At 37.7% G+C, this 13640-nt stretch overlaps 1 protein-coding gene across 1 annotated transcript in view; it reads right to left on the minus strand.

The window, feature by feature from the left end:
* HOOK3 (hook microtubule tethering protein 3) overlaps positions 1-13640 on the minus strand; it is a 123697-nt gene that overhangs the window by 24952 nt on the left and 85105 nt on the right. Inside the window, exons 14-16 of the mRNA XM_062213695.1 lie at positions 12699-12768; positions 9014-9154; positions 3447-3534 (exon numbers count right to left, since the gene is read on the minus strand). Of these exons, the coding sequence (XP_062069679.1) occupies positions 3447-3534; positions 9014-9154; positions 12699-12768 (299 nt within the window). The remainder of the gene's footprint in view (positions 1-3446; positions 3535-9013; positions 9155-12698; positions 12769-13640) is intronic.

The following is a 13640-nucleotide window of genomic DNA, read 5'->3' on the forward strand; positions in this document are numbered from 1 at the left end:
GCCCATAAATAGGAGCAATCAGTATAAAATATCCAGAAACTGGATATTTGCATTCTTTGTACTTAAAGAAATGAATGAAAAAAATCACATATTAAGTATACATTTAATATTACTGGATTCAACAGGCAAGGAGTACTCTTCACAGCAACAGGCTTTTCCTAAGACATTGTTCATCTGTTTTATTGCTTTCCTTGCATGATAAAGTCTTGGTTCAATTTCCAGACTTACTGACTTAACCATTGATTTATGAATATGCATAGGTTGCAAATCATTTATACAATGGTATGCAGATATGAAGGATGGTATATGCACACATTTTTAAGATGCTGGAAAATGCAGCTCTGACTGGGTATTGAAAAAAAAAGAAAAAAATTCTCCTGAAAAGCAGGAAATAAAAACTGACTGACAATAAAGCCATTCTTTATAGGACTGCTCAGTTTCATAATTAAATACTTGCAAGATAGGTATTAATGAATTTTATGAAACATTTCATTCTGAGAAAAATAGTTAAACAATTAATACAGTAAAAATCCAATTAGTATAGACAAACTGTCCCAGCAATCCATAGCAGCAATGAGGGAAAAACATCCTTCACGCCACAGTCTTTAATTTTCAGCTGCCTCTTAATAACAGCTACCAGTAACTATTCAAGTGCATACTAACTCAGCTCCAGGAGATTTCTAACCCACTTCTTTGTGCAGTATGTTAACCACAGCCTATCAGTGAACCAGAGTCTCCTGTATCACTGCTTCCCCCAAATACACCAAGATAACAACTCTATTACCTTTTGACTACTGCTTGTTTCTTCTTTAGTACAGACAGCAAAGTGTAAATACTTTTTAAAGAACCATTAGCTTTATTTTTATACTTATATTTTCACTACCTCTAGCACCATTAATTTTAACTGAGATAATATATTTCTAAAAAATTAAATGTATCGTTAATATGCCAGAGTCGGCACTAAAGCAAGCCATACACATTGTCTTACGCAAATCTCACAACACTGTGTCATATTGGCCCCATCTAACAATTGAAGGAAATGAGGCTAAAGAATATTTAGTAGTTTTTAAGGGACAGACCCATATGAACAGCCAGGTCTGCCAGACTCCAAAGGCTGTGCATAGTCTTCACTTTCATGCTTCTTATGCTACAATGCCTCTCCAAACTGACAACTGTTACTATCAAAATATGTAGTAGACTGTGATAAGAAGCTAGCACCACAATATCTTCTATATATGAGTTGCCATAATGAAGTCAGATGGGGGAAAAGCCAAAACAAAAACAAAGAGTATACTTCTACTTGTTGGCTTAACTTTTTTATGATTTTTATATCCTTTAAGTATGTTAATTGAAAAGGTCATAAATCTGTAAGGCAAATAAAGCTAGTATATGCATTTTGCATAAAAGTGCCTTAAATTTAAAATTTCAATACCATCAACTGTGATGTCAGATCATGTATAAATTTAAAAACTGCTCAATATATAGAAATGAACAGGAAGCCATACTTACAATAGCCTTGAGCAGAAACCATGCCAAGAGACAGAGAGGACATATTAGTATGAAGCAAACACAGCAGCCAATAGAAGGAACGATTTGATTTAGTAATTCATGAACAGAAGTAAAAGATACGCATTTTGTTTCAGAAATGTACATTTTTCTTTCTTCTATGGTCTCCTCATCCTGTCTTGTTCTCTGGAGTTTTATATACTGTGGCTAGCTCAAATTATCCACATGACTGGATATAACAATGCTTTTCTGCTTCCATGCTAAAAACAAATGACATAAAAATAATAAAAATGTGCAAACCATCCTACTCTGACTTGGTCACATGAAAGGACTTTACTTTTGGTAACAGAAACAGGCAGAAATTATGTTGTTCTTCTTCAGAGGGAACCAATTCCATCTGGCAGGCCCTCTCTGTGTACACATCCCTGAGATGCAGCACTGAAGGTTAGTGAGAGAGAACAGTGAGGCAAAAACACCAAAAATCTGCATGGCTTTGAGCAAGATGTCTCACTAGCATCTAGGCAGTTGACTAATTACACAACCAGTACTTGGTAGGACTGGCATCTCACTTCTAAAATACATTACTTTATCTGTGCTTTAATGAAAGAGAATAAAGCATAGCAGTAGGTAAAGTTTAGCCAACACTGATGTTTCACTGTTGTTACCTCCTATATATTATATGCCCTTCCCTTCCTTAACCTAAGAAATCAAAAAGTCTCCTCAAAATTTTAGAGATCAGAACGAATTTACATTTACCTCAGGTTAGGGATAAAGTGATTTCAATGACTTCAGAAATGTTACCTTTTGGGGCTCATCTCTAATATGCTCTTAATTAGGCTTAGAATTTTAATACATTAATGATGGTTTTATTTCATCTCTTTGTGTCTTCGCATTTTAGATAGAAACATCTGTTTTTTCCAAGGCATTACAAACTAGTTTCATTTTAATAAGGGCAAAGGTAGTTTAAATGTTGGTTATAGGTAAGAGATAAAATAAAAATCACCAATATCAGAAAAAAGAACATGTTGCCAATAGAAACAAGAGGTATGTTTGGAGAAACTGATAAAAATTAAGTTCCTGGTGAGATTTTATATCTAGTATTTTCAAGTTTCCATTGATATGCTCAACTTCCCTTCTTTGATTGCTTTTCTTTTATGTTAGTAAGGCTGGATGCAACTGTCTGTATCTATGGTTTAGAAGTTGATCCCCCAAAACGACTGTCAATGGAAACAATCAAGTAGATTTATACTTAAATGCCAGAGTTGACAGCAAATACACTGGCTACAGGGGGAAAAAATGACAAAAGAACTGGCTGAAGAAAAGGTTAGTCACTAAAACTTCATTTTTCCTCCTTTGACCCTATTCTCTGAACACTTCACAAGTAAGCTCTACTGCATATTGCTTATTAAATGCAAAGCACATGTGAAAAGATGACTTATTTATACTTTGCCAGGGACTGATGAGCACCACATGTCACCTAAGCACTGTGTCAGATGGTCAGATGCTGAAGTGAAGGTACAGTCCTTGGCTCACTGTCTGTAGCATATTCCAGGTGAAAGTCTGGGCCCGCAAAGCCAAGGAAGACATGTGCAGAGCACTCAGGGACTCCAAAGAATGGTGAGTGTGAAAGGGGAGGAGCAGGACTCAAATCCAGAGATGGCATTATTTTCCAAATTATCAAGTTTACATTAAAATTTTCTACCTTACAAATGTCTACGCTTAGCTGATAACTTGACACGAACTTCAACAGACTGAATCTGAGACAATAAAGTACTGTCTAGTCTTTTATACAAAATGTTGTAAAAGGAAACTACTCTTATTTTTATAACAAATATAATACTAAATTATTTGAATAGATATCATCAAATAAAAAATAAAAATTGTAGCCTTTCTCAATATTGTAGAAGTTTTGGCCATGGCTGGGACATAATAAAACTTACATCTTCTGCTTTTGAGCCGTGATCCTGTAAAGATTTTTGCAACTCTTCGACTTGTGACTGTACTTCCAGAAGTCTTTGATTCACCAGCCTAGAAATCAAATGTACATTAATTTTCCAAATATTGGCATGCCTTTTTTTCCCTTTAGTAGTCATACTGGTTAGACAGGAGCATAATTAGCAAAATAAAGCCTCATGTTACAGAAATATATAGCAGTAGTTGTAGAGTTAGCAGCCTCATGTTCTGAGTTCACTTTTCATATTATCTTCATATTGCTTGAAATCTCTAATGAGGATTTCAAATGTAGTTTTGATAGAAATGCTTTCTGGATCTGATTTACTTGCAAATACTTATTTATCTGGATTTCCTTCAATAAATGTTCATGCAGACTGTGTTAGGCACTAGGCTCAGCCTGAATATTACTAGATCATTGCATTCAAGCGAGCTAAAGTCTTGTGTGAAGGTGAACATGTAAACAACTAAAAATACAGTGAAATAAATACTTCTCAATAGTGCGCACAGGTATACAAACGAAATGGTGACTGCTCAAAGAATCAAGAATTCTATGAAAGAGTTACAGGCTTGACCTGAATTAAGATTAGAACAATAAATAATATACTTAAGTGGTTAAGAGTAAAAGAGGATTAAAGACAGAGGTCAGTATGTACAGAAAAATGTACAGAAAAAATTCAACGTTACAGTGTGTTCTGGAACAGTATGGCTGAAGAATAAGTTATGAGGGGAAGAATGGCTGGAGAAATGAAACAGGTAAGATACAACCCTGTATGAAACACAAAGAGTCTGGAATTTATCTTACAATTGAAAATCCTTAAATTTGGCTGAAATTGGAATAACCCAGATGACTTCTAAAAATGCTGATTCCAGTGCTTCATAAATTCTCTAGGTTTACATTTAGTAGATCAGTTGTTTCCTAGGTGTTGGGTGATACTGAAAGGTTCCAAGAAGGGGAAAACATGATCAGATAGTATTTTAGACAGAGCACAAATGTTATAAAAACACCAAGAGCAGATGTCTGGTACAGTGGTTAGGATGCTGGCTGAGACACCTTCATCCCATATTGGGAGTGCCTGGGTTTGAGTCCTGGTTCTGCTTCTGATTGCAGCTTCCTGCTAATGTGTGTACCATAGGAGGAAGCAGATGATGTGTCCCTCTGCTGCCCACATGGGAGACCTAGACTGAATTCCTGGTTCCCAGCTTTGGCCTGCCCAGCCTCAGATGTTGCAGCTATGGGAGATCTTTGGTTCTCAGTCTGTTTTCCTCTCTCTCCCTTTCTGCCTTTCAAATAAAGTAAATAAATAAATATAAATGTAAGAGCTTAAGCACAGGTCAAAGAGCGGGCACGAAGACTGGGATGAAGCTATTACAATTATTACTACTAAATAAACCTAAGATACAAATGTAGGTGACAGAGGAGGAAATGTTTTGAGAAAACACAAAAGAATACAACAAATCAAAAATAACACTTAGGATTTTGAAATTTCCTGAGAAAGGAAAGACAGGAGGAACAGATTGAGAAGAGAAAGCACCAGATCTTATTTTGCATTTGTTGAACATGAACTGTCTGGAAATGGGAGTCCAGCAGCCAGGTGTGTGACCCTGAAGCACAAGCAAGTCTGAGTCAAACACAGACACAGAGCTATATGAGGCTAGGAGTATAAACAACACCAGCCAGAAAGAAGGTGGAAGAGTGGAAATGTGGAACAAAGATGGTCATGGCAGACCAGCCAAGGGATCTTCAGGAAGAGGAACTCCATCGTGAAGAATAATCAGAAACATAAGAGGGAGGTGTTACTAAAACCAAAATCACTGAAGAGGAACTGAGCAACAACACTGCATGCAGTGAAGAGGTGAGGAAACATGTCTCAAAGTCTCCTATTGCACTGACTATTTAAGAGATAATTATTTACTTTTGTAAGAAATACTTTAGTGGGGTGAGCATTTGGCCCAGTGGTTAAGTTGTCATTTGGGATGCCTGTATCCCACACGGGAGTGCCTGGCTCAGCTCCTGACTCAGCTTCCTGGGAGGCAGCAGGTGATAGCTCAAGTCATTGGTTCAACCTCTATGCAGGAGACTCAGGTTGAGTTGCAGGCATTTGGGGAGTGAACCAGCAGAAGGCAGCTCTCTCTGCCTTTCAAATAAATAAATAAAAATTTTAAGAATAGAGGTTGGCATTGTGGTGTAGCAGGTAAAGCTGCCACTTGCAACATCGAGATCCCACATGGTTCTTGTACATGTCTCCACTGCTCTACTTCCAATCCAGCTCCCTAACAGCCTAGGAAAAGTAGCAAAAGATGGCCAAAGTGCTTGGGCTCCTGCCACTCATGTGGGAGACCCAGATAAAGCTCCTGGTTCTGGCCTGGCTGAGCCATGTGGGGAGTGAACCAGCAAATGAAAGATCTTTCCCCCACTCCCTCTCTAACTTTCAAATAAATTAATAAATCTTTAAGAATACATAAAAGACATACTTTAGTGAAATGGTAGTAGAAACCAGACTGTCTCAAATTAAGGACAAACAAGGCCACAAGTATTTAGAATCCAAATAGCCACAGAGCTCAATATTGTTTTTTTACTCATCAAGTTATATCAAATCATGTGAAAATCCATGTTTAACATGGGTATACATGTATGTCAATGTAACAGTGGTGACACTGACTTTGTTCAACCTTTTCAGATAGCAATATGGAAATACTATCAAACTATAAGACTATTTTAACTACCTGTTTTTGAGATTATTTCATCAACTAACACTGTAAGTCTACAAGGCACATGCTATTATAGAGGCCATGAATCAGTCCATGCCAAGATGTCCCTTGGGAGGTTGTAAAAAGAACTCAAATGTGCAGCACTGGGAACAGATAAGCAAGCATGGCAATATAACTGTTAACAGTGTATGAGCAACAAAACACTAATGCTTACCTCATGGGCTGTGCAGAGGATTAAGTGAAATAACACATGCAGTATCTCCAGTACCCCACCTGCACACAGCAAGTATCCTGAGCATGGGAGCTGCCTCTGCCTTCCTGATTCATCCCTCTGCAGGGATTTTGTTAGCTAACATTTTAATCAAAGTCTAGTAACTGCTGAATACGTAGCTGGCAGGGAGGAGTAGAGAGAGAGATCATAATACATTCTGAGAGAGATGGGAGTAAGAGGAGCTTGAGAAAGCTCCTTCAGCAATTCTGAAACAGCTCTACTCTCAACACTTCACCCCTCTCCCAGTATTGTTTCCTCGACAGCTGGTATTATGGATGGAAAACTTTTTGGGAAAACTTACTGGAAAGGCCTTTAGAGGTCTACTACAAAGCTTGCCTTCCACCAGGTAATATATGGTTGGTAAGCAGACTGTATCTAAGGTAACACAGTTGTAAGGTAATACAGCTAAGAAATTGGAGCCAAATCTCAGGTCTCCTGGTGCTCAGTCAGTACAGTAACCTAGTAAGAGATTAAGCTGAAGACATGGTAATGTAAACAGTTACAAACCCGAGTCATAACAAACTTAGGGTGAGTCACTTAAGAGAAAAAGCATCCATGAGAGGAAGACAGGAAAAAGAATACATGTTGAGCAACCATGGTAGGAGACAGATGGGTTAGGTACAGAGGCTTTGGAGTCAGCCAGCCAGGTCTGGGTCCAAGTCCCTCATCTGTAAAACGTCCATAAAGATAAGGAACACAAAATGTTCAAATCATCTAGCATAATGTTTGGAACAAGGAGATGCCTAGTAAATATTAACTTGTGATTATTGTTTAGATCGTTGGGGGCAGCTATCTAAAGGTAAGGAAACGCTGCCCTGAGTGGAGAACCTCTGGAACTAACACAGGAATCTGGGCCACTGTAGTCAGTCATCCCAGCCCACAGAGGCTGAATCGATGGCAACCAGCTGTGCTGTTTCTGATGAAACAAGAGCTCTAAGTGTAAAAAGTCTATGACCAACAAGGAGAAACACTGTGGAGAAGGTATATTTTTCAGTGAAAAACAATTCAGAGTAGGGAGCAGCTTTCCTGACTAAAATGGTTAAAATAAAGCCCAGAAACCAAGGAGTAATGAGGCAAACACAAGGTTACTTTCCTCACAGGACTGAAACACTGGCAGCTGTTTCTACAATTGTCCCTTCTCCACCACCTCCATTTTCCACTTCAGTACTTTAAAAAAAAAAAAAAAAAAACAAAGAAAAATAGCCACTGATTCTCTGTGCTCCTAAGAGTGGATGTATATTTTCTCCCTTCTGTTAACTTTAATGGAACTCTTATAATCAATCACCCCAGTATTTACATCGACTTACACTCTTAGCTCTTTCTACCTCAAGGGCTTTAAAATAAAAAGCCACATGAAGAAGGGCTATACATGCAAAACTGTCGGAGTAATTTCAACTCATAAGGCTGATTCTCATCTGGGAAATACCAAATCAATCAGACAAAATAAACAAAGTATCTATAATATCAGGCAAACTATGCCTGATATCGTATTTGACATAAAAATGCCAAAATCCTTAAAAGTAACAGAATTATCATAGCAGTAAGAAAAAGGAATGACATTATCTGCTTGGTATCTAATTTCCAAAAAGGAAAACAGGGGGCCGGTTTGTGGCACAGTGGATAAGTTGCCACCAGTGATGCCAGCATCCCATATGAGCACTGGTTACAGTCCTGTCTGCTCTATTTCCTATCCAGCACCCTGGTAATGTGCCTGGGAAGGCAGCAGAAGATAACCTGAGAGCTTGGGCCCCTAACAACCACACAGCAAATCCAGATGAAGCTCTGGGCTCCTGGCTTTTGCCATGGCCATTTGGGAAGTGAACCAGCAGACGGAAGATCTCTCTCTCGCTCTCTTCTCTCTGTAACTCTGCCTTTCAAATAAATAGATCAATCTTAAGAAAAAAACAAAAGGAAAGAGCCAAAAGACAGTCACAACAAAATATTAAAAAGTAGCCCTTGTCAGTTACTGATTTTAAAGTAACTGACATTTCCTGTTATAACACAATATTCTAAAAACTTACAAGTAGAAAAGTGATTCTCTTGTTAAAATTGCCAGATTCTAAATTTCTCAAAATAACTGAATGGTTCATTAGAGGGGTGATTTCCTTATAGGATCACAATGAGTAACAGCTGAGATGCGTTTGTCAATTCAATATGATGGATCCTATTGCTCCCTCCATATCAATAGAGCCTTTGAAACATCAGCCTGTGAGAACAGAGTAAACTTTATTAACCTAATGATGACTATGAATTGAAACAGCTGGTGAAAGATTGTGAGTTAACGAGGATGTTTTCAAAAGTCCTCTAGTTTTTACCAATGATTAGAAAGGATAAATGTTAGAGTTTTGGCCATTTGGTTAAAAAAACATAGAGGATAAGTGCTACTAAAAAGAAACACAACACTTTTTAGTCAATCTGTTCGAAAGTGGAGAAATGGATTATTGTACTCCTAAAAAAGAAATAGAATAGCACAGACCACTTTTCAAAACACAATTAAAATCTGTTTAAGGAAATCAAAATCAAAGCAAACAGGGAAAACCTGTGGCTAGACCCGGCCATCTACAGATACTCTACCTATTCTCTGTCTCCAGTTCATTCTTACGTAGATTTGCATCATCTAGAAGACTCTGCAGTAAGGCAATTTTTTCATTGTCTGAACCCTCTTGGTTAAGTTTTAACATCTTATTCTCATGCTGAAGACGAATAAGTTTCTCCCTGAATGAACAAAATAAAAACTGATTATCTTTTTATCAATACAATATAAATATCAAAACCTAGGTTTGTATAGTTACAGATTTAATACATAGAGCACAAACGAAAAACAAAGTACCTGCAGGGCATTTAGCGTCTATCAGAGCTACTAAAATGTTGATTTTGGGTCTCAAGTACTTTCTTTTTAACAATAGACAATCTGAAGATAATAGAGTCTCTAAATATCATGATTTGTAATGAATGAGACTTCAAAATCCTATTTTCTGATTTAAATATTTAAGCTATGCATTCAACAATTTATTCCTTGGTTCTCACCAGTGAACATGATTTCCAATGCTGCATTTTTATGTTACCAATTACTTGGTAGAAAGATATAAATGCAAGGAAGATTGCCATCAAGATATGTAACCTACCCATGCCTATATATAGGTAAAATTATATTCTTGTAACAAGTCAGACTATTAGATTATTGAACTAGATTGTTCTGGGCTCTGTGTTACGCCAAAATCTTAAACTGGAGAGATGTTAAAGGTAACAGAACTTGCCACCACATTCACTACAGGGATGACAGAGTATAACTCATATTACTGTATGAATATAGATTTACTGAATATGATTCACTTCTTTACACAGGGTTATTTATTTAGTAGAACATAGAAAACAGCATTTATTTTGCAGAAATTAGGGCTTAGATCCACTCTCAAACTAATTTTCAGAGGTACAGAGTAATATGAGAAAAGAGCTACTGCCTTCTTTGGATTCTCTTCCTTTAAGCTTTGGCCACTGTCTGATCTCTTGCACAGGATCATCTTTAGAGGGTCCCAGGAAACTATAAAAGGCAAAGAAAAAATTTTTTTAAAAAAATCAAAACTCTCGGGGCCGGCACTGTGGCGCAGTGGGTTAAAGCCCTGGCCTGAAGTGCCGGCATCCCATATGGGTGCCGGTTCTAGACCTGGCTGCTCCTCTTCTGATCCTGCTCTCTGCTATGGCCTGGGAAAGCAGTAGAAGATGGCCCAAGTCCTTGGGCCCCTGCACCTACGTGGAAGACCTGGAGAAAGCTCCAGGCTTCGGATTGGCACAGCTCCAGCTGTTGCGGCCAACTGGGGAGTGAACCAGCAAATGGAAGACCTCTCTCTGTCTCTACCTCTCTCTGTAACTCTTTCAAATAAAATAAAAATAAATTTAAAAATAATCAAAACTCTCTGCACTTACACAAACTGATATTTTCTTGTTTGTACTGAAAAGATGACAATCAGATTTGTGACCCAATTCAAGAAATTACACAGTACTTAATACATGTGATATATGGGCAACACTGAGTTTATATTTTTCAATTAAAAAGTAAACACTCATTGTAGGGCAAAAAGAGAAATGGAAAGAAAGTCAATCTGAAATTGGCACATGACCACTGCTGAAACGTACCTTCTGAGTCTATGTACACACACATGCAAATACTTAAGAAATGGGATCACTTGGTACATGTTACACTAGTACTGCTATTTATACTTAAAATTTCATGATCTTTTTATATTAATTATATACTAATATTTTTAAATTACATGTTAAAATATATAAATCAGTCATTACTTATTTAAGTAATGAACTAATGAGCATGATATAAATTTTAGGCTTTAACATGTTAAAATGATCAGCTTTATAAATACACTTTTGGGTGCCTCCTTGGTTATCCCCTTAAGATTAACTTGTAGAAAAGTAATCTCTGGATCAGAAGATCCAAACAGATTCTGATAATCTGTTCAAAAGAAAAGTTTATACCACTTTACTTCATCTTTTACCTCCAATTTATGAGGTTTCCAATTCCTCCACACCCTTAACATCAATGACATGTATTAAATGTTAACCTACCGTCCCACTGTCTATGACTTAAGTTGCAAAATTTTCAACCCAGTTTATCATTTAATTTCCCTGACAGGTCCTCTGGACCTAAGAGTGCATTTTAACTAATACCTATACCTACTCATATTAGAAAAGTCACATTTACTGAATCTTTATCATTGTTCTTTTCACAATTAGAAAGCCAACTGCATTACCAATAAGTGCCCCTAAAATTATTTCTCTAAAATACTTATAACTGTTTACATAATTTTAATTGGCTCAATAATTTTACTAGTTCAATTATAAAGTAGCATATCAGATCGCAGTAAAGTAAAACATATACAAAGATGCTTCTAGACTCAGTGTTCATATTTTAAACCCATGTGATTAGAAAATAAATGTTAGTAATTAATTTTTTTAAAGATTCATTTATTTATTTTAAAGTCAGAGTTACACAGAGAGAGAAGGAGAGGCAGAGAGAGAGAAAGAAGTCTTCCATCTGTTGGTTCATTCCCCAATTGGCCGGAGCTGCGCCGAAGCCAAGAGCCAGGAGCTTCTTCCAGTCTCCCATGCAAGTGCAGGGGCCCAAGGCCTTGGGCCATCTTCTATTGCTTTCCCAGGCTATAGCAGAGACCTGGATGGGAAATAGAGCAGCTAGGACTCAAACTGGCGCCCATATGGGATGCCAGCACTGCAGGCGGTGGCTTTACCCACTACACTACAGTGCAGGTCCCAGTAATTAATTTTTTTGTAGGCTGCCAGTTAAGCACAGCCTTGTCTTTTGGGTCAAGTATTTTTACTGCTAAATGTTTACAATATCTATGCACAAAATATATTAGTTTGCTTGTGAAAGATTGTCCTACTAAAAATCAATTCTCGAAGCCGGCACTGTGGCATAGCAGATAAGGCAGTGCAGGCATCCCATTTGGGCACCAGTTCCAGTCCCAGCTGCAGCACTATTGATCCAGCTCTCTGCTTTGGCCTGAGAAAGCAGTAGAAGATGGCCCAAGTCCTTGGCTCCTGCACCCGCGTGGGAGACCAGGAAGAAGCTCCTGGCTCCTGGTTTCAGATCGGTGCAGCTCTGGCCGTTGTGGCCAACCGGTGAATGAACTAGCAGATGGAAGATCTCTCTCTCTCTCTACCTTTCCTTCTCTCTCCATGTAACTCTTTCAAATAAATAAATAAATCTTAAAAAAAAAAAATCAATTCTCTATTAGGTCAGTTTAAGACAGTTTCTGGGCCAGTGCTGTGGCACAGTGGGTTGGTTAAGCCAGAGTGCTAGTTTGAGAACTGGCTGCTCCACTTCCAATCCAGCTTCTTGCTAATGCGCTTGGGAAGGCAGCAGAAGATGATCCAAGTGTCCACCATCCAAGTGGGAGACCAGGATAGAGCTCTTGACTCCTAGTTTCCACCTGACCCAGAACTGGCTGTTGCAGCCACTTGGGGAATGAACCAGCAGATGGTAGATCAATCTCTCTCTCCCTCTCCCTCTCTCTGTCTCTTTCTCTCCCTTCCCCCATCTTTCAAAATAAATATAAATTTGAAAAAAAAAATAATAAAATAAATAAAAAAAAAAGCTTCCAACATGCTGAGAACATAGAGTTAACAGAGTCCATGTTGCAAGTTATCAGTGACAATAAAGAACTGGCTTCTTTATACTGTAGAGAACCAGGTTGTCCTGTGCAGGACTGTCAGCATCACACTCTCCTACCTGATCTCAGGTGTAACAATCTCTGCTGCCAGACTGTCTGAAGATTCCTGATTTCCCAGAGGGATTAGCCCTATAAATACACAAACATGAATACACAGTTTAGCTCAACAATACAATTTATACATGAAACCCTACTTGGGAACACGAATTTTCACAGGTAAATTAGTTTTTCTCAAGTAAAAGACCATGTCACACTAGTCTTACAATATTATTGTCTTACCACTTTTAAGTGTAAAGTTATGTACCACCACCACTATTTTAAAAATTTTCTCGTTACCCAAATCAGAAATTCTACAACCATTAAGCTATAAATAACACTCCATTTCTCCTGTGGTAACCATGTTCTACTTTCTGTCTCAATGATTTGTCCACTTGAAGCACCTCACATACATGCACTCATGGAAACTTTGTGTCTAGCTTACTTAACACAGTGTTTTACAGATTCATACATGTTAGTTTTTATCAGAACTTCTTTGCTTTTCATGGCCAGTGAATGTTCCATAGTATGCATAAACATTTTCATCTCTTACCAAAAATTTGGGTTGTTTCTATATCCTTGCCAACATTTATTTTCTTTTATGTTTTTGGTATTACCCATCCTAACTGGCACTATATTTTATTGAGGTTTTAATTAGCATTTTTTTTTATGAATAATGACACTGAGTCCCTGCTCATGTACTTACTGACCACTGCATATTCTCTTTAGATATTCAAGTACTTTTTCCATAGTGAATTGGTTTTGTGTTGCTGTTGAGTTACAGAATTCTTCAAATATTCACACAATAAGCTCTGGCAGATATACGACTTGCTTATATTTTCCCTATTCTGTGGATTGCCTCCACTTGATTGACCCTTTTCTCTGAAACCGAAGTTTTTAATTTTGATGAAGCTCATTTCATCTATTTTTTCTTTTGTTGCCTCTGCTTTTGGTATCAATTCCAG

The sequence above is a fragment of the Lepus europaeus genome, chromosome 16 (assembly GCF_033115175.1).
Source record: "Lepus europaeus isolate LE1 chromosome 16, mLepTim1.pri, whole genome shotgun sequence".
Taxonomy (NCBI): Eukaryota; Metazoa; Chordata; class Mammalia; order Lagomorpha; family Leporidae; genus Lepus; species Lepus europaeus.